The 24,093-nt window shown below is 61.7% G+C and overlaps 2 protein-coding genes across 4 annotated transcripts; both read right to left on the bottom strand.

The window, feature by feature from the left end:
- Positions 1-553: 553 nt before the first annotated feature.
- On the bottom strand, positions 554-11,201 carry Hsh2d (hematopoietic SH2 domain containing). Of its 2 annotated transcripts, XM_087201971.1 has the most exons (7): positions 6,777-11,201; positions 6,467-6,633; positions 4,592-4,737; positions 3,487-3,576; positions 2,919-3,084; positions 2,537-2,656; positions 554-1,451 (listed from the first exon to the last, which is right to left on the bottom strand). In XM_087201971.1, exons 3-7 carry the CDS (start codon positions 4,714-4,716, stop codon positions 963-965), a joined length of 990 nt encoding a protein of 329 aa, XP_087058097.1. In that variant the 5' UTR covers positions 4,717-4,737; positions 6,467-6,633; positions 6,777-11,201; the 3' UTR covers positions 554-962. The 2 variants fall into 2 exon arrangements, with proteins under 2 accessions (XP_087058097.1, XP_087058096.1); XM_087201970.1 differs by having other exon boundaries at positions 4,592-11,201.
- Positions 11,202-11,354: 153 nt separating this feature from the next.
- Positions 11,355-24,038, bottom strand: Rab8a (RAB8A, member RAS oncogene family). 2 transcript variants are annotated; one of them, XM_004873305.4, is made up of 8 exons: positions 23,858-24,038; positions 19,939-19,999; positions 18,309-18,369; positions 15,893-15,970; positions 15,094-15,183; positions 14,816-14,881; positions 14,362-14,412; positions 11,355-12,351 (listed from the first exon to the last, which is right to left on the bottom strand). In XM_004873305.4, exons 1-8 carry the CDS (start codon positions 23,979-23,981, stop codon positions 12,259-12,261), a joined length of 624 nt encoding a protein of 207 aa, XP_004873362.1. In that variant the 5' UTR covers positions 23,982-24,038; the 3' UTR covers positions 11,355-12,258. The 2 variants fall into 2 exon arrangements, with proteins under 2 accessions (XP_004873362.1, XP_012924153.1); XM_013068699.3 differs by lacking the exon at positions 15,094-15,183.
- Positions 24,039-24,093: the final 55 nt, after the last annotated feature.

Here is a 24,093-nt window from a genome sequence, read left to right as displayed (position 1 = left end):
TGAGCTTGGGCAGCAGGCAGTGGAACCACTGAGCTAAGTCCCCAACCCTTAACTGCTCTTTTTTTTTTGGTACCGGGGATCGAACTTGGAACTGCTCTTTTTTAAAGGGAAGGGAGGGGCTTTCTTGAGTCCCCCAAAGAAGCTGATGCTGGCAGTGTGCCGCTGAGCACGGAGCCGTCTCTGGTCTCTGTCTACAGACCGAGGCCTCCTGGGGAGGGGCCCTGCCAGCCTGGGCCCTGCGGTGCGATTTGCACAGAGCTCAGACCCTGTGAGTCCCGGCTCTGAGTCCGGTCTGCCACCGTGGCCCTACGCTGTGGCCACACTTCCTGCCCAGCTGTCTCTGCTCCTGCTCCTGGAGATGAGCCCCGGCCGGCTTGCTCAGGGCTGAAGAAGTCCTGCCAGCACCTGCAGGCTCTGGAACCCCCCGAGTTCGAGGGACCCACAGGCCTCCACCCCAGCAGATGGCTCCAACACTGGCACGACGTCCCTGCTGTCCCAGGGGCCGCTTGGTCTTCTCTGGGGACCCCGAAGAGGAGACAAGTCTGCACATGTCCACACTCGCAAAGGTTTTAGTTTTATTTTTTGGTTTTCTGGGGCAGGGTCCGCTGTGTGGTCCAGGCTGGCCTCGAACTCTGGGAGATTCTCCTGCTTCAGAGTGCTGGGGCAACAGACCCACTCCGCCACACCCAGCCTGTGCGAAGTTTTCAGGGACCGTTTTCCACGCAGGGCGGTTGAACCCACAGTTCAGAACTGTGGGTACCAAGGGCAGTGGTGGCCAACAAGGAAGGTCTGGCCGGGCTGGGCTGGGCAGGGAGCGGACCCCCACCGCTGTGACACTGATGGTCACCAGCCCAGCGGGATCAGACCCCATGCCCTGCACCCCATCCCTGGGTCCTGCAGGGCAAGCGTGGGGCGTGGCCACCTGGCAGTGAGAGTCCTCCAGGCTCCCGGCTGGTGAGCCCCTAGCAGTACCCGGGTGCAAAGGGTGGGGGCTGCAGGTACTCCTCGGGGAGCCAGTCCCTCGGCTTCGGCTCGGATGGCTGGAAGGACAGAGCCCTCACGACCTTCTGGTGCCAGCCCCGCTCCCCTGGGGTCGCCCCGCTCCAGCTGGTAGGCCTGGTGGCCTTCCTGGAGGCGGTGTCCCTGTCGCTCAGGACCTGGTGCTGTGGGGGGTTCTCCAGGGATGTGGCCACAAAAGGGGCCCTGGCCTTGGAGCTGTGGGTCACCGCTGATGGCCGTGCATCCCAGAGCGACGCGAGGCTCACAGCTGCGAGGCAGCCTTTCAGCTGCTGTTGGACCCTCCGGCCCGTCTCGGGCAGCGCCCTGAGGTTCTTCCAGAGTTTTGGGCCAGCCCCCCGCAAAGGCACCCTTGGAGAGCAGGAGGAGGGGACTTCCTCTGTAGACACCTCCTTTTCCTTCAGCTGGTGGAGCAGGGCGGGCTTTGGAGGACCCTGAAATGGAGGCAAGAGCCACCTGGGCCAGGTGCCCACCCAGCCTTGAGTCTGCCCACCCCTCAGGCCCATCCCTCTGTGACGCCTGGCGGCTGGGGCCACCTCCCAGCTGTCCCCAGCTCTGTCTGGCCCAGCCTGCACTGTGGCACATGTCCCTGGGTCAGCCTTGCCTGGTGCAGTGGCTGGAGCTGGCCCTGGGTCCCCCCAGCCCCACCTAAGCCAGGAACCCCAAACCCAAAGCAGACAGCCACAGAGTTGATGCTCAGTCCTGTCTCAGTCCCTGCAGCCCTGGGATCCAATGTGAGATGCGTCGCTAGGCGACCCTGTGACCTCAGTGTGAGCTAGCAATGCGTGGGATTAAAGCAAGCTCGGGAGAAAAGCACAGAATATGTGAGGGGCTGGGCCCAGATGTCAGCCGAACACGATCCACAGAGCTTCATGGCCTGGTGCAGCTCCACGAGACACGCAGTGTAGCAGTGGCTCATTATGGCCATCAAGGGTCATGCACTGTATGTAATTTAGGTGCTAGTTTTCATTCTAATTAATTAATTAATTGTAGCCCTGGGGCTGGAACCCAGGGCCTTCTCAGTAAGCTGCATGCCCAGCATTTTTTCATTTTTTATTTTGAGACAGGGTCTTGCTAAGTCACTAAGCTGCCAGATTGCCTAGGCTATGGCAGAACTCCATTTGATGGGCAACCAAACAGGAAACACACAGACCCAGGGGTAAGCAGGAGCCTTCCATCTGCCAGGAGCTGCCTTCGGGGGTAAACAGGGCAGGTGTGGGGCTGCTTTAGTCCAGACATTGGAGAAGGTTAACTAGAAGCAGAAGCCAGGTGAGGGAACTTGGGGGCAGTGACACAGCATATGCAAAGGTCCTGAGCTTGCTGCTGACCTGAACTACAGCAGGCAGGGCAGGGGCAAGGGAGGGGCTGAGAGTGCAGTTTGGTGGTAGCCCTGAGTCAGATGTCACTGGAAGGCTTTAAGCCCCCAGCACTGGGTCCTAACTCTCCCTGGAAGGAGCTCCTCTGGCAGCAGGGTCAGCCCTGTGCCCCCTTGCCACATGGAGGTGGCAGCCCCCTGTACCTCTGGGCATGAGCAGGGCCCTTCATGCTCTTCAGGGCTGGGCTCTGGGCTGGTGGTGTCCTGGGCCAGGGCGGCAGCGTAGCGCAGGAGGTCCTCGTAGTCCACGGTGGCCGGATCCTTCTGCGCCCGGAAACACAGTTCAGGTTCTAGGGCAGCGCCGAGGCAACCCAGGCCCCGCCCACTCGCCTAATTAGGAAGCTGGCCCCACCCACACTGTGTCGGCCGGGCCCAGGCCCCGCCCACCGGCTTTATAAGGACGTTCCCAGCCCGGCAGCTCAGCCAAGGGGTGCGCGCTGAGCCCTGTCTGAGGTCAGCCGAGGACAGAGCCTCCCGGCTGAGGGTGGGGCAGCCCCGCGTGGCATCAGGGCCGGACCCAGCTCACCTGCCCGCAGCCCTGCGTGAGCAGCTGCCCGTGCGGCCGCAGGGGCCTGCGCTGGTAGAAGGCCACCAGGGCGCACAGCGAGGCGTGGACCGCGTCGTCCCCCAGCAGCACCAGGCGGCCGTCGTCCTGCAGAGTCACCATAGCGTGGTGGCAGCGGCCCTGCACCCTGCGACACACGAAGGGAGCGTGTGGCCTCCTGCCCTCCTTCCCACAGCCCAGGGCTTCCCTGCCTCGGTTTCCCCACCAGAGCTGGCCTCGGAGTTCTGGGGAGGGCGATGGGGCTCAGCCTGGCTCTGGGAAATGAGCGACAGGAATGGGGCCGAGGAAAGTTTTCGGCCTAGGCTGAGTGCCCGGCACACAGCAGCTGCTCCACAGCTGCTGGGTTCATCGGCAAAAGTGTTTGTTGATGGCCCACTCTGTTTAACCCCGCACGGGGACTGGATTAACAGCCTCCTCTGTGGGCCTCGACCCCGTGAACCCAGGCTGGGTTTCTGCCGGACCTGGAGCCACTCCCAACCCGCAGCCTGTGCCCCGCTGGGAGTCCTGGCGCCAAGCACCCCAGCCCCACCTGTAGGATAAGGTGTAGCCCACGTGGCTGTGGCTAACCCGGATGAGGAAGGATCCCGGTGGCTGCGACTCCAGCAAGTTCTCGGCATCCCTGGAAAGGCAGGCCACGGCCCTGCTGCCCCACGCCCATCTCCAGCTCGGGCCGGCCAGAGAGCCCAGGCTGGAGGCCGGGAGCCCAGGCTTCCTGCGCTAAGCAGACAGTCTAAAGCCAGCCTTTCTTGGCTGTGAGACCTTGGGGTGCTCAGGGAAGCAGTGTCCCTGCAGATGGGGCCCTTGGACGCCTTCGGGCCCAAACACCACCCTTGGCTGCTTTGCTGCCGGCCGCAGGTAGGTGTCTTCTGTCTCTCTCAGGTCCCCAGCACCCCCTAGGGCAGGTCATGTCTTTCCGGGGTCTGCTACTTCCAGGGGCTCCCCAAATGCTGCCAGTTATTTCTTCTGGGGCAGAGCTGGGGTGGAACCCGGGCCTTCACACCGAGCCGAATCCCCAGCCCTTTCTCTTGTTCTGAGACAGGGTCTCACCAAGTCATCACATGTCTCAGGCTGGACTTGAACTTGGGACCCTCCTGCCTCAGCCTCCCATGGAGCTGGATTATGGGCACACTCCACCATGTCTGGGCCTCGTACTTCTGAGGCGTAGCTACTGGGATATTTAAAATCGCAACACGTGGCTCAAGCCTGAGCTTGGAAATCATGCCCAGTGTCCCTCTTTGTGGGCTTCACAGCATTCTCTCCATTTCCTGCACACAGAATGTGCTGAAACATGAGCCTTTAGGCCTGGCATGGTGACGCACACTGGCAGTCCCAGCTGTTCTGGAGGCTGAGGCAGGGGGACTGCAGATTCACTGCCAGCCTGGGCATTTTAGTAAGATTCTGTCTCAAAATAAAAAATACAAAGGCCCGGATGCAGTTCAGCGGTAACTGCTTGCCCAACATGTGTGAGGCCCTGGGTTCCAGTCCCAGACTGCAAGGGGAAAACAAAGAGGCCCAGAGAGGAGGGGAAGTAGCTTGCACAAGGCTGCACAGCAGCCCACAGAGAGGAAGTCAGGGCGGGGCAGAGCGCTCGCACTCAGAGCCGAGCACGGCTGCGGGGGGCTCAGGCTCCTCACCCTCGGGAGATGGCGCCGTGGAACCACTCGGGGACGCCATCCTGGGCGAGCTGGCCCATCTGGGTCTGCACAAACCAGTCCAGGCGAGGAGGCAGTGGCGGGGGCAGCCTCTCAGGCCCTGCCATGGCTTCCAGGGAGCGAGGGCACTGGGGAGGCAGGGAGGGAGGCAGGCATGGCCGGAGGCCCCCCTTACTCTTCTGTGCAGCCCTGGGCTGCAGCCTGGGGCCTTGGCCCTGAGCTCCACCCCAGCCCTTTCCCTTTCTATTCGGAGACAGGGTCTCACTAGGTGGCCAAGTCCCCTGGGCTGGGCGGGAGCTTGCATCCTCCTGCCTCAGCCTCCCAGAGTGCTTTCAGCTCCAGCTGAGGCTGGGCTGTGTGACCAGTGATGGGGCTGGGGACAAGAAAGCACAGTAACTGTGAGCAGTGCTGACGTGATGCCAACCCAGACACAAGACAGTGCCCTGCGGACCTGGTGCCACCCTTGGCTCTGACCCCGCAGGGGCCCTGTGCCCAGCCCACCCAGCCGCATCCCCCCAGACCTTCACAGGGTCCCCGTGGTCAGCACTGCCTTCCTGCATCAGGGGAGCAGGGGGCAGGGCCTGCGCTGCAGGAATCCTGAAGCAGACAGGACCTGTCCCCTGACACCAGCAGGTGCTGTCCCCACCAGGACCCGGCCCAGGGCAGGTGGCCGGGGCTGCCCTGGGGCCTGTTCCGATGCCTAGAGTTTGGCTGCAGTTTGGGCCCAGTCATGTCACCGGGAAGGGTTTCTGTTTTCGTTGTTTGGCAGCGGGTGCTGGGATGAACTCAGGGCCAGCGTTCAGTGCAGTGGCACCCCAGCGCCTGTGGCACCAACGCACCGGGCAGGCCCGGAGCCTGGAAGCGACAGCTGGGCCGCGGAGCTGGCTGGCTCACCTCAGTGTGTGCAAATGCCTGCTACCACACTGGCACGGTGACAGTCGCCTGGCGACATTTCTCAGACCGTATACCCGGGCCTCAATGACACACCTCTCTATAGCCACGTCTGACTGTTCAGTTTACAGGAACCCTAGTCATGACTGGCTTGGCTTGTTTCTAAGCTTATTCTTTTTCCCACCTTGGAAAACTCCTACAGACCCTTTAAAACTCAGTACAAATGTGCCCCCCTCCAGGCAGCCTGTCCACCACTTCCCCAGATGAAGCCCTGGCACTTTCCCCATCCCTCATTGTCCCACGGTTGCCCCCCCGGCCCAGCCATGACCCCGTGGAAATGGGGTGTCTTTGCTGTCTCCACCACAGAGGGCTTGCTGGGCCCCCACCCTGATCCTGGATTCCTGGGCTTGGCTGGGCCTGGAGGAAGTTGGAAGGGCGTATAACCATTGATGGGTAACTAGCAGCGGGTAATTGCAAGGGGTAAACTAGGTGGATAACTTTGGGGTAAATAGCAATGGTAACTAGCAACCAGTAACTAATTACAGGTAACTAGCGATGGGTAACTAGCAACTGGTAACTAGGGGTGAGTACCGAGCAAGGGTAAGGAGGAAGGGACTCACCACCTTCTGGCCCCCGCCCTGGCCCGATCCCCCAGCCCGGCCTGACCCAGCTCTGTTCCTGCACCTTCGCAGTGCTTCCTCCACCCACCTGGGTGCCCTGTCCCTGCAGAGCTGTTTTCTTGTTTTTAGATTTAATTTTTAGATTTTGATCCCTCGTGGAGCTGGAGAACCCAGGCCTCTCATACGCTGTGCAGACGCTGCCCCTGCAAGCCCAGCAGCCCTACCTGCCAGGGTCCCCTCCCCTGGGACCCCAGGCTCCTCCCCACCTGGCCCCTGCGCCCTCGTGGCCCAGGCCTGCCTATCTGGCCAGGCTGGGGCTCCGGGGCCATGTCAGGGGGACACGTACCTGGGGACACGTCCCCGGGGCCCGGGGCCAGGGTGCTGGCTGTGCTGCAGGTGCGAGTTTCTCTTCAGGGTCTGCACGTCACTGTCTTGGGGCGGTGCTGTCCCCCACTGTTCCTGGTTTGAGCAGTGACGGCCAATTGCAGCCGCGGGGCTGAGAGAGCCACCTGCCTGTGATGCGGAGACACCAGGACAGCCTGCAGCAGCAGTCTGCCGCGAGCCAGCCCAGGGCTCTGGGCCCGAGTCAGGGGCACGCAGCCCCATGTCCTCGCCCCATCCGGCAACAGAGAGGACCAAGAAGTCAGGAAAGGCACCTGTGGCACCTGAGCGGCTGCTGGGAGGGGTGGCTGTCTTGAGATGCCCATAAGTGGCCGGGCCACCGAGGGCGGGTGGGCACCCATGGTTGGGGTGGGCCGTGGGCCTGGCGCCTGCAGTGTGCTCTGATGCCAGCACCCGTCGGGCAGCACCAAGACTGGCAGCTGCGTGGTCTGGTCCCCTTTTCTTCCCATTCTAACTGACGGAAGTGTGGGGCCCTGGCCCCTCGGCCGAGGTGGTGCAGGGCCAGGGCTGCAGGCGGCTTCCTGTGGCGGCCACACCCTGTCTGTCACACCCAGCTGCGCCCCACGGGGGGAAGGGCCGTGCATCCACGGGACCCAAGCAAGGGACGGGCAGACCCGGCTGGGTGGCCTCGCAGGAGCTGCTCTGCGTCTCTGGGCCTCACTTCCCCCTCCTGGCTTGGGCAGGATAGCACATTTCTTTGTCCCCTGCGACAACAGGAAGTAGGCACAGGGGTGCACAACTGTGACCCCAGCATTCTGGGAGGCTGAGGCATGGGGGTCGCAAGCGTCAGCAATTTAGGGATTTAGCAAAACCGCCTTAAATAAAAAATACAAAGGGTTGGGACATAGCTCAAAGTGAAGGTGCTGGGTTCAGTGCCCAGTGCTGCACAAAGGAAAAACCAGGCCAACAGGAGGGACGCCCCACCCAGCACAGGCCCCAGGCTCCCGATGCCGTGGGGAGGAAGTCTACCAGGGAGGGGGGTGGCTGCCTGCGGGGCTGAGTCCTGGGAACTGCAGCTCGGCCTGGCTGCCCAGCCCTGGGGGCTGGGGCTCCCATGCTCAGGTCCACTTCCCAGAAAGGGGCGCCAGTCCCTGCCCCTCCTGTCCCCACCACAGCTGCAGAGGAAGGACGCTGCCGGGGTGCGGGTGGGGAATGGGGTGCCGGGGATACGCTGCCTGATGCCAGCCAGGCGGGGACAGGTCGGGTCCCTGGAGGCCTTGCAGCCCCGAGTGGTCCTGTGGGAAGGAGGCTGGCCTGTCCTGCCTGGGATGGTGGGCGGGAGCTGTCTGGGGAAGGGGAAGGTGTTGGGCGTGCCCGTACCACCACCAGGTGTCCCTCAGGCCGGGGAGCCTCACTCCAGGACAAGTGCCCCGGGACCAGCACTGATCCACACGGGACTGCTCACACCTGCAGGGCCTCTTCTTCCATGGCTACCTCGCACACCACAGGGGGACCAAGTCTCAACACAGGAGCCTTTGGGGACCCACGAACACCATACCCAAGCCACAGCACCACCTAGTGGCATGCAGCTCAGGCTGGCCTTGAACTCACTATGCAGTCCAGGCTGGCCTTAAACTTGTGGCGAACCTCCTGCCTCAGCCACCTCTGAGTGACAAGTGTACACTACGACGCCCAACTGCACAGTAGAGTATTATTCAGCCAAGAAAAGGAACAAAGCACTGACACAAGGTACGGTGTGGAGGAACCTTGGTGCCATGACATCAAGTGACATGAAGGCCACACCCTGGGTGACCGCTGTTGTGAAATACCCAGAGCCCGTGTGCATCCACAGGGACAGGAGACAGCGCGTGCCTAAGGGTGGGTCTGGGGAGGGACTGTTCCCAGGGGACCGGTGATAAAGCAGCTGTTTCCAAGGGTGACCCGAGGGCGTGCGACTCACATCTCAGTGAAGCCGTCACTGAGGACTCAGCGCTCTCACCCAGGGGACACTGGCGACAGAGCTACCTCCCTGCCGGCCAGGACAGCACAGTCCAGGGGCAGCAGGGAGGGAACTGGGACAGCGGTGAGGCCCCAGCCCACAGGAGCCCCGGCTCCTGGCTGAGAAGGGACCTCACAACGCGTCCCTCTAGGAGCTCGGCTTGTCGGGGCAGCCAGGCCTGCGTTAGTGTCTGTGCCCCATCGAGGCCCGCAGAGGCGTTCTGGACGCCCAGGATGGAGCGCGGCTACACCGCTGTGGCATTTCGCAGGGGGCAGTGCCCTGCTGCAAAGAGGACGGACTTGAGCCATGTAGAACTGGGTGCGCCAGAGACCGTGATGTTAAGTGAAATGAATCAGATGCACAGCTTAAAAAGACAACCCTAAGTATAAATAAAGAGCAAAATAAAAGATAGACAATAGGAATCAGGGAGACAGATCTTTCTAAATGGGAAACGGACCAGGAGACCGAGGGAGAGGTGAAGAGGGAATGAAAAAATTAAGAATCAGATGTGTTCTGTACATCCCACTCTCCATGAGGAATGTGATTATTATGTACTGAAATGCGTGCTAATAAAAATAAAAATTGAAGCCGAGGATGGTGATGCGTGCCTGTAATCCCAGCACTTGGGAGGCTGAGGCAGGAGGATCCACATAAGTTCAAGGCCAGCCTGAGCTACATAGCAAGACCCTGTCTCAAAAACAAAACCAACCAAACAAGAAAAAAGTTCGGCTATGCTAAATTGTGATGTCAGTTTAGGTGGATTCTACTGTTTATTTGCACAGTGGACCCTTGACTTGTGAAGTCAATTCATTTGTAAGGGCTGATTGAGACTCAAGTTGGTCAGTGGAGGCTGAGGCTCCTCTACACGGCCCTCAGCATCTCTCTCCTGTACGCAGGCAGATCTCAGTGTCCTTAGACACTGGCCCAGGGTTTCTCTGTCAACCCCACACAGGAGAGGATGCTGTAATGCTCTTTCCAGAACTCTGTAAGGGTTAAATCTTTTTTTTTCTTTTAGGCAGGGTACTCCTTTGTAGCTCAGGCTGGTCCTGAACTCTCGATGTAGCCTAGGGTGGCCTTGAACTTGTGGCAATCCTCCTGTGTGCTGGGATTACAGGCATATGCCACCTCGCCCAGCTTTAAGGGCTAAATCTGTATCTGGGACCATCTGGAAGCACAAGCAGCCAGCATTTGGATTGTAACTCAAGACTTTGGTCATAGATTAAAACTAAAATTCCGGTTGTAACCCAAGTTGTTTGTATGTCAGGGTGGTTGTAACTTGAGGGTCCAGTAGATGTTTGTGCTTTGAGACTTGCTGTGTATTCCAGGCTAGCCTTGAACTTGAAGAGATCCTCCTGCCTCAGCCACCCGAGTGCTGAGATGACAGGTGTGCGTCACCGTGCCGGGCTTCGGTGCGCTTTTGACTCAGGATAGTTCCGATGTCTGATGGTTTGGGGACTTGGGGAGGTCATTAGGCCCAGGAGCGTGCATCTCTCGGTAGCTTGGAGCCAGAAGCCCTGGTCTGCTGCTTGCAGTGCCTTTCCCTGCCTGGAAGCCGTGACTGTCCCTCAGTACAGGCCCGAGGCTCGGGGGGCGGGGCGTGGGAACCAGGTCTGTGCCAGGGCAGCACCCCCACCCCAGCCTGTGGAGCTCTGAGCAGTGCCAGGCATGGTGGGCACCCGGCTGGCCGCTCCCTTCCTGACCTGGCAGTTCAGGGCGAGAGCAGGTGTCTACGGTGGTGGCCTCGGCAGCTTCTTCCTGCACCACGTGGCCACCTGGTCCTCAGCCTTCAGCCCCGTGCTGCAAGCCCAGAGAAACCTACCCCGCCCCTTCCTCCCTCCTCCCTTTACCTCAGTTGTTTTTGAGACAGGGTCTTGCTCTGTAGCCCAGGTTGGCCTGCCTCAGCCTCTGGGGTACTGGGATCACGGTGTGGGGCACCATGCCTGGCTGAAGTCTTTCTTCTTCCTGTTCTGCCCACAGGGTTTCATTCTGGCCACAAGAACAAGGCCAATGCAGCACAGCTGCGTGGTGGTCCTGGCGACCAGGAAGCCTGTCCTGGGGTCCGCAGGGTGAGGCAGTGGAGGGCCGCTGTGTTCCAGATGGGGCAGAGGGGACCGGGTGCCCAGCATGGCTGTGTGATGTCATCGGCCGGAGCAGAGGGCCCGGTGGCGTGGAGGGGATGGGAGCTGCGCCTCACGGGTACCAGGCTCCCTGTGTGGGGCGGAGCTGAGACCCACGACAGCGTCTCTCCACCTCCAACTGTCAGCGCTGGGGTGGAACCCAGGGCCACACCCCACTCTCTTCCCGTCCTATTCATCTTTTATTCTGAGACTGGGTCTCGCTGAATTACCCAGGCTGGGCCTGAGCTTTCTGCTCAGCCTCTGAGTGCTGGGACTACAGGCACACACACCAGTTTGCATTTTTTGAGCAAGGATCTCACTGTGTTGCCCAGGCTGGGCCCTAACTCCCAGCCGTCTCTGGCTTGGCCTGAGCACCTGGGAGTGTAGGGGCGCCATCATGCCTAGCTCTCCACTCTCCCCTTTGGCACTGGGGAGGGAACCCAGGGGTGCGCCACCCTGACCTCCATCCCCAGATCTTTCCTAAAATTTTGAGACAGGGTCTCACTATACTGCCAAGTTGTTCAGACTGTGTTTCAACTTGTGACCCTCCTGCCTCAGCCTCCAGAACAGCTGTGATTTACAGACATCTGCCACTGCATGTGGCAGGAAAGGTGTCTTTATGAATTGTCTTTGTGAGACAGGTTCTCCCTATGTAGCCCAGGCTGGCCTTGAACTTGTGGCAACCCTCCTGCCTCAGCCTGAGTGGAGGACAGGCAGGCACCCACCTGCTGACACTCGGTCCCCTGGCATTGGGGCAGAACGTGGACATCCAGATCTGTGAACTGTAAATGGGCTTTAATCTTCTGCTCTGCAGGTGCAGGTCTGGGCACAGACAGGGCAAGTTAAGACACGGGGCAGACTATGCGGGAGTCCTTCGGCTGGGAAACGAGGGATGACAGACAGGGGGACTCGACAGACAGACAGAGTGGGTGCTGGGCGACGCCCCGGCCTGGTCCTGGTCTGAGCTGCAGTCGCTCCTGCAGCACTGCGTGGAGCTGTGGGCTCCCAGCCCTGAGTGGGGACAGCACGGGATGCTGTCAGGCAGGGGTGTGCAGCCGGACAGCTGGCTCTGCTACTGGGTCGACAGCGGGTATGGCATTGCTTGCTGGCACTGTGACTCTGGAAAAATAAACTCTCGGCTAGAAAGAAGGTCCCGTTTGGAGGTGGCGGGGGACAGGGCACCCCGATCCTGTGCAGGCCGGCGTTCCCTTGGTGCCCACGCAGCGACAGTGGGAGGCCCCTGGGCCTGTCCTCCGAACCACGGTGCACAGATGTCTTTATTTGTGCTTCCCTTTGGTTTAAAGTTAAGAAGGGGGGAGGAATGCTTTGTATCACTGTCCAAAACCGAGGCTTAGCAACGCCTCCCGGGCCTGGCGACGGCTGGCCTCGCCACTACGGCTGCCAGGGGCGCTGCTGTCACCCTCCGCCCCATGCTCTCTGCCCACTCGACGCTGTTCCGTGGACCGGTGTGGCGGGCGTTACAGGAAAAATAGCAGATTCTTAACTCTTTCCATCTCCAAGTTGAAAAAGATTAGACGGTTACTAAAATAGACAATTTCTCAGTGGAGGTCTGGCGGCCGTGGGCCAGGGCCGGGTGGCACTTGAGGGTCCCCGCTGGGCGCAGGCCCCGACAGGCACAGTCAGCTCCGCGAGCTGGGCGGAGTAAGGCGGAGTATGCGCTCACAGGAGCATGCAGCGGAAGAAGCTGCTCCGCTTCTGCTGGTCCGGCGTGATCTTCATTCCCTGGCTGCTTCCCTGCGGGCTGTTGCCTTCCTGAAGGCACAAGGGATTTTCTTGGGTTACCACGGAGCAACAGCGAGATGCCAACTGACCATCCACCCACCCCTCCCTTCCCGCACAACCGACCATCAATCTGTCAGCACCTCACCCTCCATGCGTCATCCGTCCGCCCACCTACCCACCATCTACCTACCCATCCTCTTCCATGCATTCGTCCACCTACTCAGCGCCTTAAGCAACCATCTGCTTATCCACCCCCTTCCACCCACCACCCCATCGTCTTCCAAACGACAACTCATCTTCACAAAGCCCGATCTACTTCCCGCCACCCCTTCCAGCCAGGCATCCTTCTGCTCACTCGCTGCAGTGCCCCATGCCCTTCTGGCTCCCACATCCTCTGTCACTCAGCCCCACCCCCATCGAGGGGCAGAGACCGTGTCCCGCTGCCAATTCTCCCGGGCCAGCACCCTCCCTCCGCTGTCCCGGGTTGGGCCTGTGCTGGCACTCGGTGCCTCGAGAGGCAGATGGGGCGGCACTCGGGCCACAGCCCCGGGCAGAGACCAGGAAGAGAGGCACCAGGGCTGGGGCTGCCTGTGGCCCTCACAGAGCACATTCCACGAGGCCAGGCCTCTCCAGGCCCGGCGCTGGGAACACAGGCAGAGCGGGCAAGAAGGCTGGGAGGTCTGGTCCTTGTCTTCCATGGGGAATCAGCTGAGGAAACTGCACAGCCGCAGGGCAGAGCTGCTGTCACAAGCCTGACTCCGCCACTCCCCCTGCCCCAGCCCCAGAACGAGGAGAGCACTGCTTTCAGGCGGACGTGCACTATCTGAGTAGTGCTTGCTATTTCCTGAGCCTTCTCGGTGACCAGATTTAAAATAACCCAGCAGCGGGCATGGACATCCCGAGAGGAAAGCCAGGGGCTGCAGGTGAGCGCCCTGCTGAGCAGGGCAGGGGGACAGGCCCTCGGTGCCAGGCCATGTCCCCAAGGGACACGGGAGGGCCCGTCAAGGACACAGCACTCCTGCCCGGGGCCCAGGGCTGTGAACTGGACCGTGCAGTCCACAGACCCAGGGCGGGTGGCGAGGGCTTCCTGGAGACCTGGAGGCCTTGGAGAGCCCGGGACCCACCGAGGGCCACGCTGCAGACTCGAGCTGTGGCCGTTACTGACTTTGATGCCTACGGCAGTGGCGAGGCTGGGGGTGGGGCACACGCCTGTCATCCCAGCACTCCGGGAGGCTGAGGCGGGAGGGTCCCAAGTTCAGGCCCAGCCTGGGCCACTTAGTGACCCGGAGAGACGCTGTCTCAAAACAAAAAGTTCTAAAAGGGCTGGGGAGGCCGGGGGTTTAGCTCAGTGGTTCTACCGCTTGCCTCACAAGCACAAGGACCCGAGTTCGATCCCTGGTACCAAAAATAAAAGGGCTGGGGATGGGAGTCAGTACAAAGGCCCTGAGTTCAGTCCCCACACTAGAAAAAAAGATAAGGAGGAAGACGATGCTTAGCAGCAGCCCTGAGCCCTGAGGACAGCAAGGCCACATGGTGGATGGAGGAAGCTGTCCTCCCATACACATGGTGGCAGGGGCCCGAGGAGCTCACGTGCTGGAAACGCCCTCCCTAAAGTTGTATATTAATGCTTTGTGGGTTTTGTTTTTTTTTGAGTCAGGGTCTCACTGTGCAGTCCACGGTGGCCTGGAACTCCCGGCGAGTTTTCCTGCCTCAGTCTCCCGAGTGCTGGGAGGACAGCTGTGCACCCACCAGCCCCGGCTGTCAGTGGTGCTTTGCAGCTGGGCTCTGGGAGGGGACTGGGGTCAGATGCAGTCAAGGGGTGGCCAGCTGATGTGTTCTCTAAGGGGCGGAAGAGCCCGCTCGCTGTGCCGCCTGGGATGCCCGCGCCGTGTCACTGTGAGGTTGCACTCTGATGTGCAACCGAGCTGACCCGCTCCCTCTGCTCCCCCTGTCCCTGGTGCCCTCCCAGCAACACAGCAGCCTGGCGAGGGAGAATGCCAGGCCCGCAGCCTTATGCAGGCCGGAAGGGCTCACACTCACCAATTTTTTGTCCATTTTTGCCTTGATGTCTCTGGCGAGAGTGAAAAACGCCTGTGGGAAGAGCTCGATGTCACGGCCCCTGGGTGACAGGATCCAGCCCGGCCCTCAGGAGGGGACGCGGCCCTCGGTGGCTGGGAACCGCGTTCAGACACGCGGGCTTCCTGCCTGCCCCACCCGTCCCTGGGCCCCTCCCCCGGGATGGGGCGGGCAATGACCCCCAGACGGCCGCTCCCCGGCCGCACTGTCCCTCAGCCCTGGTCTGTGAGCAGAGAAGGGGCCCGTACAGAGGCCCTGGCGTGGGAGGATCTGCAGTGGAGCTCGGGGTCCTGGGGAGCCCCAGGGCGGGCTCCTTCGTGGGGAGGATAGGGTGACTCGGGGCCCCCAGCCTGTTTCCCCAAGCTGCGCCCTGTGCTGGCGGGGGTGAAGCACAGCACCATGGCCGGGCCTGACTCACATTCTCCACGTTGATGTTGGCCTTGGCACTGGTCTCCATGAACTTGATCCCATAGTCGAGCGCCAGCTGCAAGGGGAGACCCGAGGGGACGCAATGAACTGCCGTGCGCATGTGCGGTGCCCGGCGGGGCGGGGCGGGGCGGGGCGGGGCGGGGCCAGGACAGAGGGGACGCAGCCCGTCAGCCCAGCCTGGGCAGCTAAGCGAGGCCCTGGGTTCCAGCCCCAGTACCGGCAAGAGAAAAGGTCGTGGAGGACCCCGTGGCTCCGCCCCGCGCCCACCTTCTCTCCCCGCTCCCTGGACACTTGTCTCTTGTCGTTCACATCGCACTTGTTCCCCAAGATCATCTTCTCCACGTCGGCCGAGGCGTGCTGCGCAGGGAGGAGGCGTGGACTCAGCGTGCGGCCAGGCACCGCACTGGGCACTGGCGCCCACTTCCCGAAGCCTTTCTACCTCCGCCGCGGGCAGAATCTGAAGCTGCACCAGCAGCCTGGGCGGTGTCCCCGTGGGGTCTGCAAACGCTGCGATCCTGTGCCTCGCGCCACCTGGGGCTCCCGTCACCTCCCTCAGCCCCAGGTGGGGCCACAGCAGGCACCGCGCTCTCCCCAGCTCAGTTCTCGTCCCGGTCACCAGAGCCCTGCCCACCGGCCAGGGTGGCACCTGCCCCCGTGACCAGGTGGCTCCTGGCCAGGCTGGAGCCCGCCACTGGCCACTACCACCGCCCGCAGGGAGGCCCGAGAAGGCAGTGAGGTGGTTCCCAAGGCCCCACCTATCCGGCACCAAAGTCCAGGAAGCCGGGGTGAGGCTGGCATTTCGGGGTGCAGTGGAGCCGGCTGCCCTGCTGTCCCTCCATGGCGGCTCCTGCCGGGTCTCGCCCTGCCCGCTGTGGCTCAATTCCAGGCGGAAGCGCCTTCCCGCCCCAGCCTGCAGAGGGGGTGCGCTGCTTCCACAGCCTTCTCACTAGAGGCCTCTCCTTCCCGGGGCTCTGGGCCCTGCAGCCACTGCACCCCTGCCTGCCACTTCTGGTGTCCCTGTGCCCTGGCGCCTGAGGACAGGGGGAGTGGTGCAGGGCAGCCTCACCTCCTCGATGTTCCGGATCCAGTTCCGGATGTTGTCAAAGGACTTCTCATTGGTGATGTCGTAGACCAGCATGATGCCCTGTGCGAGACACAGGGACATGGCTCGTGACAGGACACAGCTCCCGAGGGCACAGGGGGATGACAGCACGCTGGCCAGGTGCCCGGTGGCCCTCGAGGTCCTGCCACCCCTGCCCCGTGTCCCCTGGTCCTGCCGCCATCAGTCCTTCCGTGTCCCCACCCCACATCGTGGCCCAAGCCTGGCAGGTGTCACCTCCTCAGGTCAGGTGCCTGCAGCAGGTCACGCCACTTGGGCCCCACAGGCGGGTCCCCGAGTGAGGATCCCACTGCAGGTGAGCACCCCAGGCCGCGGGGTGTGTGTGTGTGTGTGTGTGTGTGTGTCTGTAGTCACGTGACAGTGAACAGCAGGACAGGGACCTGTGCCTCGGACACCCTGCTCCCAGTGCCACGTGCCTCTCTCCGGCCCCCGGAGTAGGCCCACTCCGAGTCCCTAACGATGTGTGGAAGCAAGCAGGAGAGCCCCTGGGTCCTGGTTCCGAGAACAGTGTGGCCGGGCCAGTCCGTGCCCATGGCAGGGGAGAAGGGCACAGATCCCCACGTACTAGAGGGGGAAACTGAGGCAGACAGGGCAGGGGCCTGACCCTGAAAGGTGAGATCCTGTTAGGAGCCCTGTGTCAGCGCCTCGAGGAATGTGTGAGGCCGTGCCAGGGATACCAGGACAAGCACTGTGGCTCCCAGCCCGGGTCCCGGCTCTGACGGGCAGGCAGGAAGGGCCACCTGGGGACTGGGGAGCAGAGGCAGCGGGGACAGTCACCAATTCCTGGGCCCTCCTGGAAACGCCCTCGGGCTGCAGGTGACCACCAGCCTTCTGGTCCCCAGGTGGGGACACTGCCCCACTGATGGGGCCAAAGCCAGGCTTTCTGTGCCCAAGGGGCTGGGCCTTGCTGATAGCAGCGGTAACTGCAAAGGCGGCCACAGAGGCCGAAGGGCACTGAGACACGGTGGCCTGATGGCTGGGCTGGAGTTTCAATTGTCTTTTGAGGTACTGAGGTTGAACTCAGGGAGCCCTGAGCTATACCCCCAGCTCTTTCTGTGTTTTATTTTGAGGCAGAGTCTTGATAAATTGCCTGGGCTGAGATTGAAATTTTGACCCTCCTGCCTCAGCCTCCCGAGTAGCTGGGACGACAGGTGCATGCCACCAAACCAGTGAGAATTTCTGCTGACTCAAAGTGGAAAAGCCTCAGGGCAGCCCTGGCTCGGGAGGGGGAGGGCATGGGTACCTGGGTGCCAGTGGAGGATACGGGTACTGGGCCTGGGGCCGCTGCACCGCCCCACAGGGCCTGAATCCGAGCCTCGGTTCCAGGCCACAGAATAGGGATAAGGATGGCATCTTGATGGGAGGTTGTAGCCAGGTGCAGAGACAACTGGGGTAAGGCTTCAGGGGATGGGACAGCAAGGGCCAGGACCTACTGGGGCCGTGCAGCCTGCCCCAGGGTGAGACACCCCCAGACCGGGTCCCTGTCCTGTCCCCTCCAACAGGGTACGACCAGGTGAGGGGAAACAGCAGATGAACTCTAATGAGGGTGCTCAGGTCGCAGTCTGCACAACTGGCTTCCTTCTGTGTCCCCAACGCTCTAAATACTTAATGGCCCCATTCAGCTCTGCCCAGCGCTGCCCCAGTGCCTTCCCTCCCACATGCACGTGGTCTGGGAGCTGGGCGTGCACCCTGAGTGGCGGCCTCGGCGAAGAAACAGGTGCCTGTGCACTTAAGTGATGGTGTGCACCGAGGTGCGAGGGGCGACGGGAATGGGCAGAGGTGACCACTGGAAGGTGGGCGCAGTGGTGCATTCGTAGGGTCCCAGGACTGTGGGAGGCTGAGGCAGGAGGACTGCAAGTCTGAACCCAGCTTGGGCACTTAGTGAGACCCTGTCTCACTAAAAATGAAAAAGGGCTGGGATCGAGCTAGCTCAGGGAGGCCCAGGGTTCCCCCCTCTGTGCTGAGGAGATAAAAACAGAGTTGGAGGGGTACCCCGAGTGCCCGGGCAGCAGGGTGGGGCACGGGGGTCCCCGTCTATGCACAGCAAGGCCCTGTGCAGGGCGGCCCAGGCTGCCAGGGAAGTACACTCGAGGTGGCACACGCTATCCCTGTCACATCACTGCTGCAGGCCTGGGCGGCCCGAGCTCTGGGGTGCAGATTCCACATGCTCCGTGGGGCCCGGCCTGGCCCGGCGTGCTGGCTCCCAGCCTGCCTCGGGCCCACTTCCTGTCACCCCCCCTGCAGTGTCCCTGAAGCCAGGGGGACGTGTGGAGGGGGCAGCCCCCACAGCCTCGGGGACCTCACACGCCCAGGAGCGCAGGCTCCGCAGGGACCCCAGAAGTGAGAGGACAAATACCCGTACCATGGCGCCCCTGTAGTAGGCCGTCGTGATCGTCCGAAACCGTTCTTGCCCGGCTGTGTCCCTGGACGGAAGAGGAGGATTGGGGTTAGTGACTCCAATCTACCCAGGCCACTGGCTGTCCCCAGGTCCCCGTGATGACTCCCTTCCCACCGAGGACTGGAGAAGGAACTGCGCTCTTGGGGCCTCGGGTGGCTGGCAGGCCATGCTGTCTCTGGAGTTGGAAGTCCTGGGGTGCAGCTCCAGGGCCCCGAGTGACTCCAGGGGCCGGAGGAGCAGGGCATGCTCAGAGCAGTGTGGGGCTGTGGGGCACATTCTTGCTCGCCGTCTTGGTTTGGGGACAGGAAGGACCTCCCTCACCTGTCTGATGGGGAAAGGGGACCCATGGCCCCAGGAGGGAGACAAAGCCACACGCAGCCCAGTGCCTGGCAGGAGAACTTGTGATCCTCCTGCCTCAGCCTTCCAAGTAGCTGGGGTGACAGGTGTGTGCCACCATGCCCAGCCACAGCTTCGGGACTGGCAAGGAGTAGCAGCGTCAAGACAGTGGATAGTGGCCTGGGACGTGTCCTTTGCTGCTGGGCCCAGGGCTCCTCGCCGCCTAGCAGCACCTTGCTGGCGGCAGTTTTGTGGGTGCCAGGGGTGGAGCCAGGGCCTGCACATGCTGGGCAAGTGCTCACTGTGGAGCCCCAGCCCGCCAGGTCTCAGCGCCACCCACTGCACTCCCAGCCCGCCCTGGCCTCAAGACTGCTAAGTCTAAGGAAGACGGCACGGCTTCTGCTGGTCCAGCGAAGTCACCTGACTCGGGCACAGGCTGCAGCCCGGCCACCTAGTGGAAGTGAACTTCCATGGTGTGACTCGGCAGGCACAGAGGCTGGCTGGCTGCCCAGTTCTGCAGGACTTAGACACAATTTCTTTTGCAGTGTCGGGATGGAACCCAGGGTGTCACCTGTGCGAGGCAAGTGCTCTACCACTGAGCGACAAGTCCCAGCCTTTTCTATGTTTTTTTCATTTTGAGGCAGGGTCTCCCTACACTGCCCAGGCTGGCTTTGAACCTATGATCCTCCTGCCTCAGCTTCCCAGGCAGCTGGGGTGACAGACGGGCGCCACTGTGCCCGGCCACACACTGCAGGACTGACAGGAGTTAGTGCGGGTCTGGACTGCGGGTCTGAGGTCAGGCGCAGGGGTCAGCGGGGTGGACTACACCCACAGCCAGAGCCCAGAGTGGGGCTGGAGCCTCACAACAGCCCTGTCCTCCGCCTGGGGTGTGCAGCCTGGGGTGTGCAGCCCTCGGGCGCACAGGTCTAACCCAGCAGGAAGTACGGCCTCTGGGGGAGAAAAGAGGAAGTGCTGCTCAGGGAGAGCAACTCCACCCTGGACGGCCTGCTGTCCCCCTGCTCTCAGTGCCACTTGGCAGAGCGCGGCCCCCATGGGCACGCTGGGCTGAGCTAACTGGCAGGGCGGCCCCGTCCCCACAGGTGGGCACAGCCTCCATGCCCAGCGCAGCACAGCGGAGTCCCTGGGCGGGCAGGGATGGGTCTGGGCTGGGTACCCAGACAGGAGCTGCCGGCCCAGGAGGGGGACCATGGCTGGGGCTGACACACTGGCCAGGGGAGGGCGGAGCAGCGACGCTCACCAAATCTGGAGTTTGATCCTCTTGCCATCGAGCTCTATGGTCCTAATTTTAAAGTCGATTCCTGAGAGAAAAGAAAAAAACGACATATCACTGTCTACCCATGGCCCGGATCACAGGAGCTGCCCAGCAAGCCGGAGGCACCCGGAGCACCCCGCTGTCTCACAGCCAGCCGGAGACTGAGGCCCAGGGAGCTGGATGGAGGGAAAGTGGCGAGGGGCGGGTGCCACAGTGTTGCTCTGCACCTGACTACGAGCAGGGGCCTCACTGCCCATGGCAGCCTGGCAGGCCCACCCTAAGAGCCCTGTGCAGGGCGGGACTGCACTCCATCACCCTGTGCCTGGCCCACAATGGCTGCTGCACTCAGGCCACGCCCTCCCGCCCCCCCAGCCCACAGGACCTTCACCCACAGTACACTGGGCACTCGGGCCATGCCCGTCCCCGCCCCACCCCAGCACACCCATCCTTCGCTGCAGATGGCCTACGCCCTACCTGCCTATGAAAAGAAAGTCTGACTCAAAGGTCACCTACGAGGACTTCCTGACTCCTCACCTTCTCTCCTAGCTCCTGCTTTAACCCTCCTTGCCCGGGTGACCTTGAAGCTCTCCCCCATCCCACGGTTCCCCCACTGTCCCCTCCCAGTCCCCACAAATGTAACCAACCGGTGCTCCCAGCTAGTCTTCTAGGGTGTGCACTGAAGACAGGCTGAGCACGGTGGCCACGCATGCAGTGGAACACCACGCAGCCTTTAAAAAGGAGCGGACACCGACTACCCTACAGTACCGTGATGCTGGCCAGAAGCCAGACCAGGACCGCCCCGATGGAAACGCCCCACCAGGAGGCCCACAGACAGGAGCACGGCGTGGGGGAGAGGAGGGGAGAATCGGGCTGGCTGAGGCCCATGGGCTTCCCTTCCGCACAGTGAAAATGCTCTCAACTGTGTTGATGACACCTGATTCCGAGACTGCATTAAAAGCCCCGGACTGTGAACTTTAAATGCTGAATCCTATGCTATGTGAATGCTATGCCCATAGAGCTACTGAAAAATAAAGCCAACACCCTCCTTGCGGTGTGAACCGCTAGACAAGAGCTGACCGCATGCCCTCGGGTCCTGCCTGCCTGTGCAGCTGCACCCGAACCTCCCAGGCTGCGCCAGCCCTTCCCACCTCTGGAATCTTTCCTTCCGCAGCACCTGCATCCCGCCTGGCCCTGCTCGTCACCTCCCCAGGGCCTTCCCGATCTCACACTGACACGGCACACAGCTGTCCCCGGTGGCCGCAGGGGACGGTCCTAGGACCTCCCGAGGACACCCCAATCTGCAGACACTGGAGTCCCTTTGCTCTCCAAGGACGAGGCATCTCCAGGCGACTGTGAACACTCAGCACAATCAATGCGTTCCATCACTATCGCCCCGCTGCACTACTTGGGGGGAACGGCGGGGAAGTCTGTCCAGGCTCGGCAGAGAAGAAACTGTTTAGAACAGTAACGTGGGCCTGCAGCTGGGTGAGCTCATGGATTTGGGGCCCATGACACAAACATGGTCACCAAGACAGAGACAGAGGGCAACTACTGCTCGGTGGACCTGGAGGCAAAGTGCATCGGAGGGGAGATGGCCACACCCAGCCTCTACCTCGGGCCCGGCCCCGGCCACTCTGGATCCAGGCCGGGGACACGTCTGCAGCAGCCTCCAGAGCTGTCCTGGGGACCAGCGGGGACACAGCCTGCAGGTGACTTTCACCCACGGGAGCACAGGCTGCGGGAGGCAGGGACTCAATGTGACACTGCTGTCACCGCCAGCAGCTACACCCACAGGGCCGGGATGGATCTGCCTGAAGCTGAGCCCGGGCCTTGCACGAACTTTCTTCAGCCCTCGAGACACCTCACTTCCCTCTCAGTCATCTCTGTGGCCACCATGCCCAGAGTGACACAGGGCTGCAGCCGGGTCAGTGAGAGATGCCCAGATGAAAGGACCTGCAGCAACTGTGTCTCCTCAGCGTTGTTCACATGACGGAGGACTCTGATGAATGTCATCTTTGTCATGGAAGCAATGCACGGGCCCGGAGGAGGCGGTGGGGCCCACGCAGGCTGGGAACCAATTCCAGGGAGACACAGGGCCAAGTTCACACCTCCAAAGATCAATGGAGCCGATGTGAATGCGCTCTGGCAGGACACACCCCAGGCAGCAAATGAACAGCCACTCAATCCCGATCTATAGAGGAAACCAGAGTGCACTCCGTGCCAGTGTGGAGTCTCCTGTGTGCCGTCAGTGTGCTTTGGGGCTGAGCAGCCCAGAGTCACCGCTGCTGAAACCCAGGCGCCCAGGGACACACACACTCTAAAGCCTGGCCCCCGGTGCTGCACTCTGTCACTCTTCTGGGCTTTGTGAACACACCAAGTTTAATCAAGGAAGGATACACACACTTCATAAGGCCCGAGAATTATGACTGTAACTTCAAGGTCAAAGCAAATTAAACTTTCCTAGAAGACAAAGGGCTACAGGGAGGCTGCAGGGGTAACGCGAACGCTGGGCTGGAGAGAGCGAGCCTGGGTTCAAGTGCTGCCTCTACCTGCCCGGGTGGCCTCGCCCAAGTCACACACAGGAGTGGGTTTTCTGGTCAAGAACTGCAAACCAAACCAAGTCCAACCCCTGAGCTGATCCCTCTGGTGTCAGAGGGTGAGGAACTGAGGTCTGGGTTGACCTCAGCCTGCCAGGAGCTGACAATGCTTCCTGGTTGGTGGGGACTCCAGGGCCATCCCACAGTCTGACCTTGGAGTGCGGACGGTTCAGGGACACCTGTACCTGCTGGTGGGATGCTGCATCTGGCCCAGGCAGACAGCGGTGCCCCTGGTCTGAAGAAACAGGGCTCAGAGAAGGGTAGTGCTGGTGCAGAGGCAAACAGCAACCAGAAACCAGTCATGATGACTTTCAGCCTGATTCCTTCTACCTTATGTCGGACGTGTGATCAATTCACCAAATACAGGTCCCAAAAGAGGGCAAGGAGGCATTCACACATAGGCAATGACATGACACTGAGGGGAATGACATGGTTTGATTGACACCACACACAGGCAGTGAAGCCCCTTCCCTGGGTTTTACTGGGGAACCCTGCCTCATTCCTAGGGCGCTCTCCTCCAACCCCTTCCTTGTGAGCAATGACTGTGTAGCCAGAAGAGAAGTTGGCTCTACTTCTGTGGATGCCAGATCGAGACTAAGCAGCCCGTTCTGTTCAACCGCAGTGTGGGCCGGCCCTGTGGGAAAAGCTGTCTGCTCAGTGACAACGGGTGCCCTGGGCCCTGATAGGGAAGTCGAGGCTGCCTGGGGCAGGGGCTGATTTAGTTTCCCCCTGAGGCTTTTATCTCACTTCTGCTCTGGATGACAGGTCCTGGGCGGGCAGATGTCACTCATCCTTGCTGTCACCATGCTTCTAGAGGAAAAATTGCTCATGGGGGGTTGGCGACAGGGCAGGGAGGGCGGGGCTCAGTCCCCAACACTACAGAGTTTAGACCAGCAGAGGCGGGGGAGCCCGGCTGGGTGCGCGGCAGCATCTCTGGGATGGCTGAGCCCTTAGTTGTGGAGTCGGACACACCTGGGTTCCCATCTCATCCTTGCCACCTGCAGGCTGTCACCTTGGGCGGCTCCTCCACCACCTCTGGGCCTCAGATCCCTCACTGGGAGCTGGGCTCCTACTCCACCCCAGCACGGAACCCCGGAGGGTACACAGTAAGGGGCTCGACGAGGTCCACGTCCTTGCCTCAGTTTCCCCTCCTGAACGCCAGGGACCCCGGAAGAACCGTTTCGCGGCCGGCCGGACCCCTGCTGGGCCACGCGCTCCCCGGCACCGGGGTCCGGCCTCGATGTCCCCACGGGGAGGCCACCCCGCTCCCCGCAGCCCCTCGGCCCTTCCTGCCCCCAACCCACTACCTATGGTGGAGATGAAAGTGGAGTTGAAGGCGTCCTCGGAGAAGCGGAACAGGACACAGGTCTTCCCCACCCCCGAGTCCCCGATGAGCAGCAGCTTGAACAGGTAATCGTAGGTCTTCGCCATATTACACTCTCTCCCAGACGGGAAGTGCAGCTGGTGCCTCGCCACTGGTCGCCAGTCCCGTCCATCAGCGCCGGGCCCGCCCCTCATTGGCTCGCGGCCCGCGGCGCGTCAC

The sequence above is a fragment of the Heterocephalus glaber genome, unplaced genomic scaffold, assembly GCF_053883595.1.
Source record: "Heterocephalus glaber isolate CG9 unplaced genomic scaffold, H.glaber_assembly_v1.0 deba00001761, whole genome shotgun sequence".
In the NCBI taxonomy this organism is placed as follows: Eukaryota; Metazoa; Chordata; class Mammalia; order Rodentia; family Bathyergidae; genus Heterocephalus; species Heterocephalus glaber.
The sequence above is the reverse complement of the archived record's forward strand: the minus strand, read 5'-3'. Positions and strand labels throughout refer to the sequence as shown.

What these genes read in the sequence shown, in the direction of transcription:
- Hsh2d (XM_087201970.1), bottom strand. Translation starts at nt 4,716, where the DNA reads ATGGCAGGGCCTGAGAGGCTGCCCCCGCCACTGCCTCCTCGCCTGGAC. An exon ending in GGCTACACCTTATCCTACAG is followed by an intron (nt 3,085 to 3,486) that starts GTGGGGCTGGGG and finishes CGTGTGTCGCAG; the next exon opens with GGTGCAGGGCCGCTGCCACC. An exon ending in TCACGCAGGGCTGCGGGCAG is followed by an intron (nt 2,657 to 2,918) that starts GTGAGCTGGGTC and finishes TTCCGGGCGCAG; the next exon opens with AAGGATCCGGCCACCGTGGA.
- Rab8a (XM_004873305.4), bottom strand. Translation starts at nt 23,981, where the DNA reads ATGGCGAAGACCTACGATTACCTGTTCAAGCTGCTGCTCATCGGGGAC. An exon ending in CACTTTCATCTCCACCATAG is followed by an intron (nt 20,000 to 23,857) that starts GTAGTGGGTTGG and finishes CTTTTCTCTCAG; the next exon opens with GAATCGACTTTAAAATTAGG. An exon ending in AGGATCAAACTCCAGATTTG is followed by an intron (nt 18,370 to 19,938) that starts GTGAGCGTCGCT and finishes TCTTCCGTCCAG; the next exon opens with GGACACAGCCGGGCAAGAAC.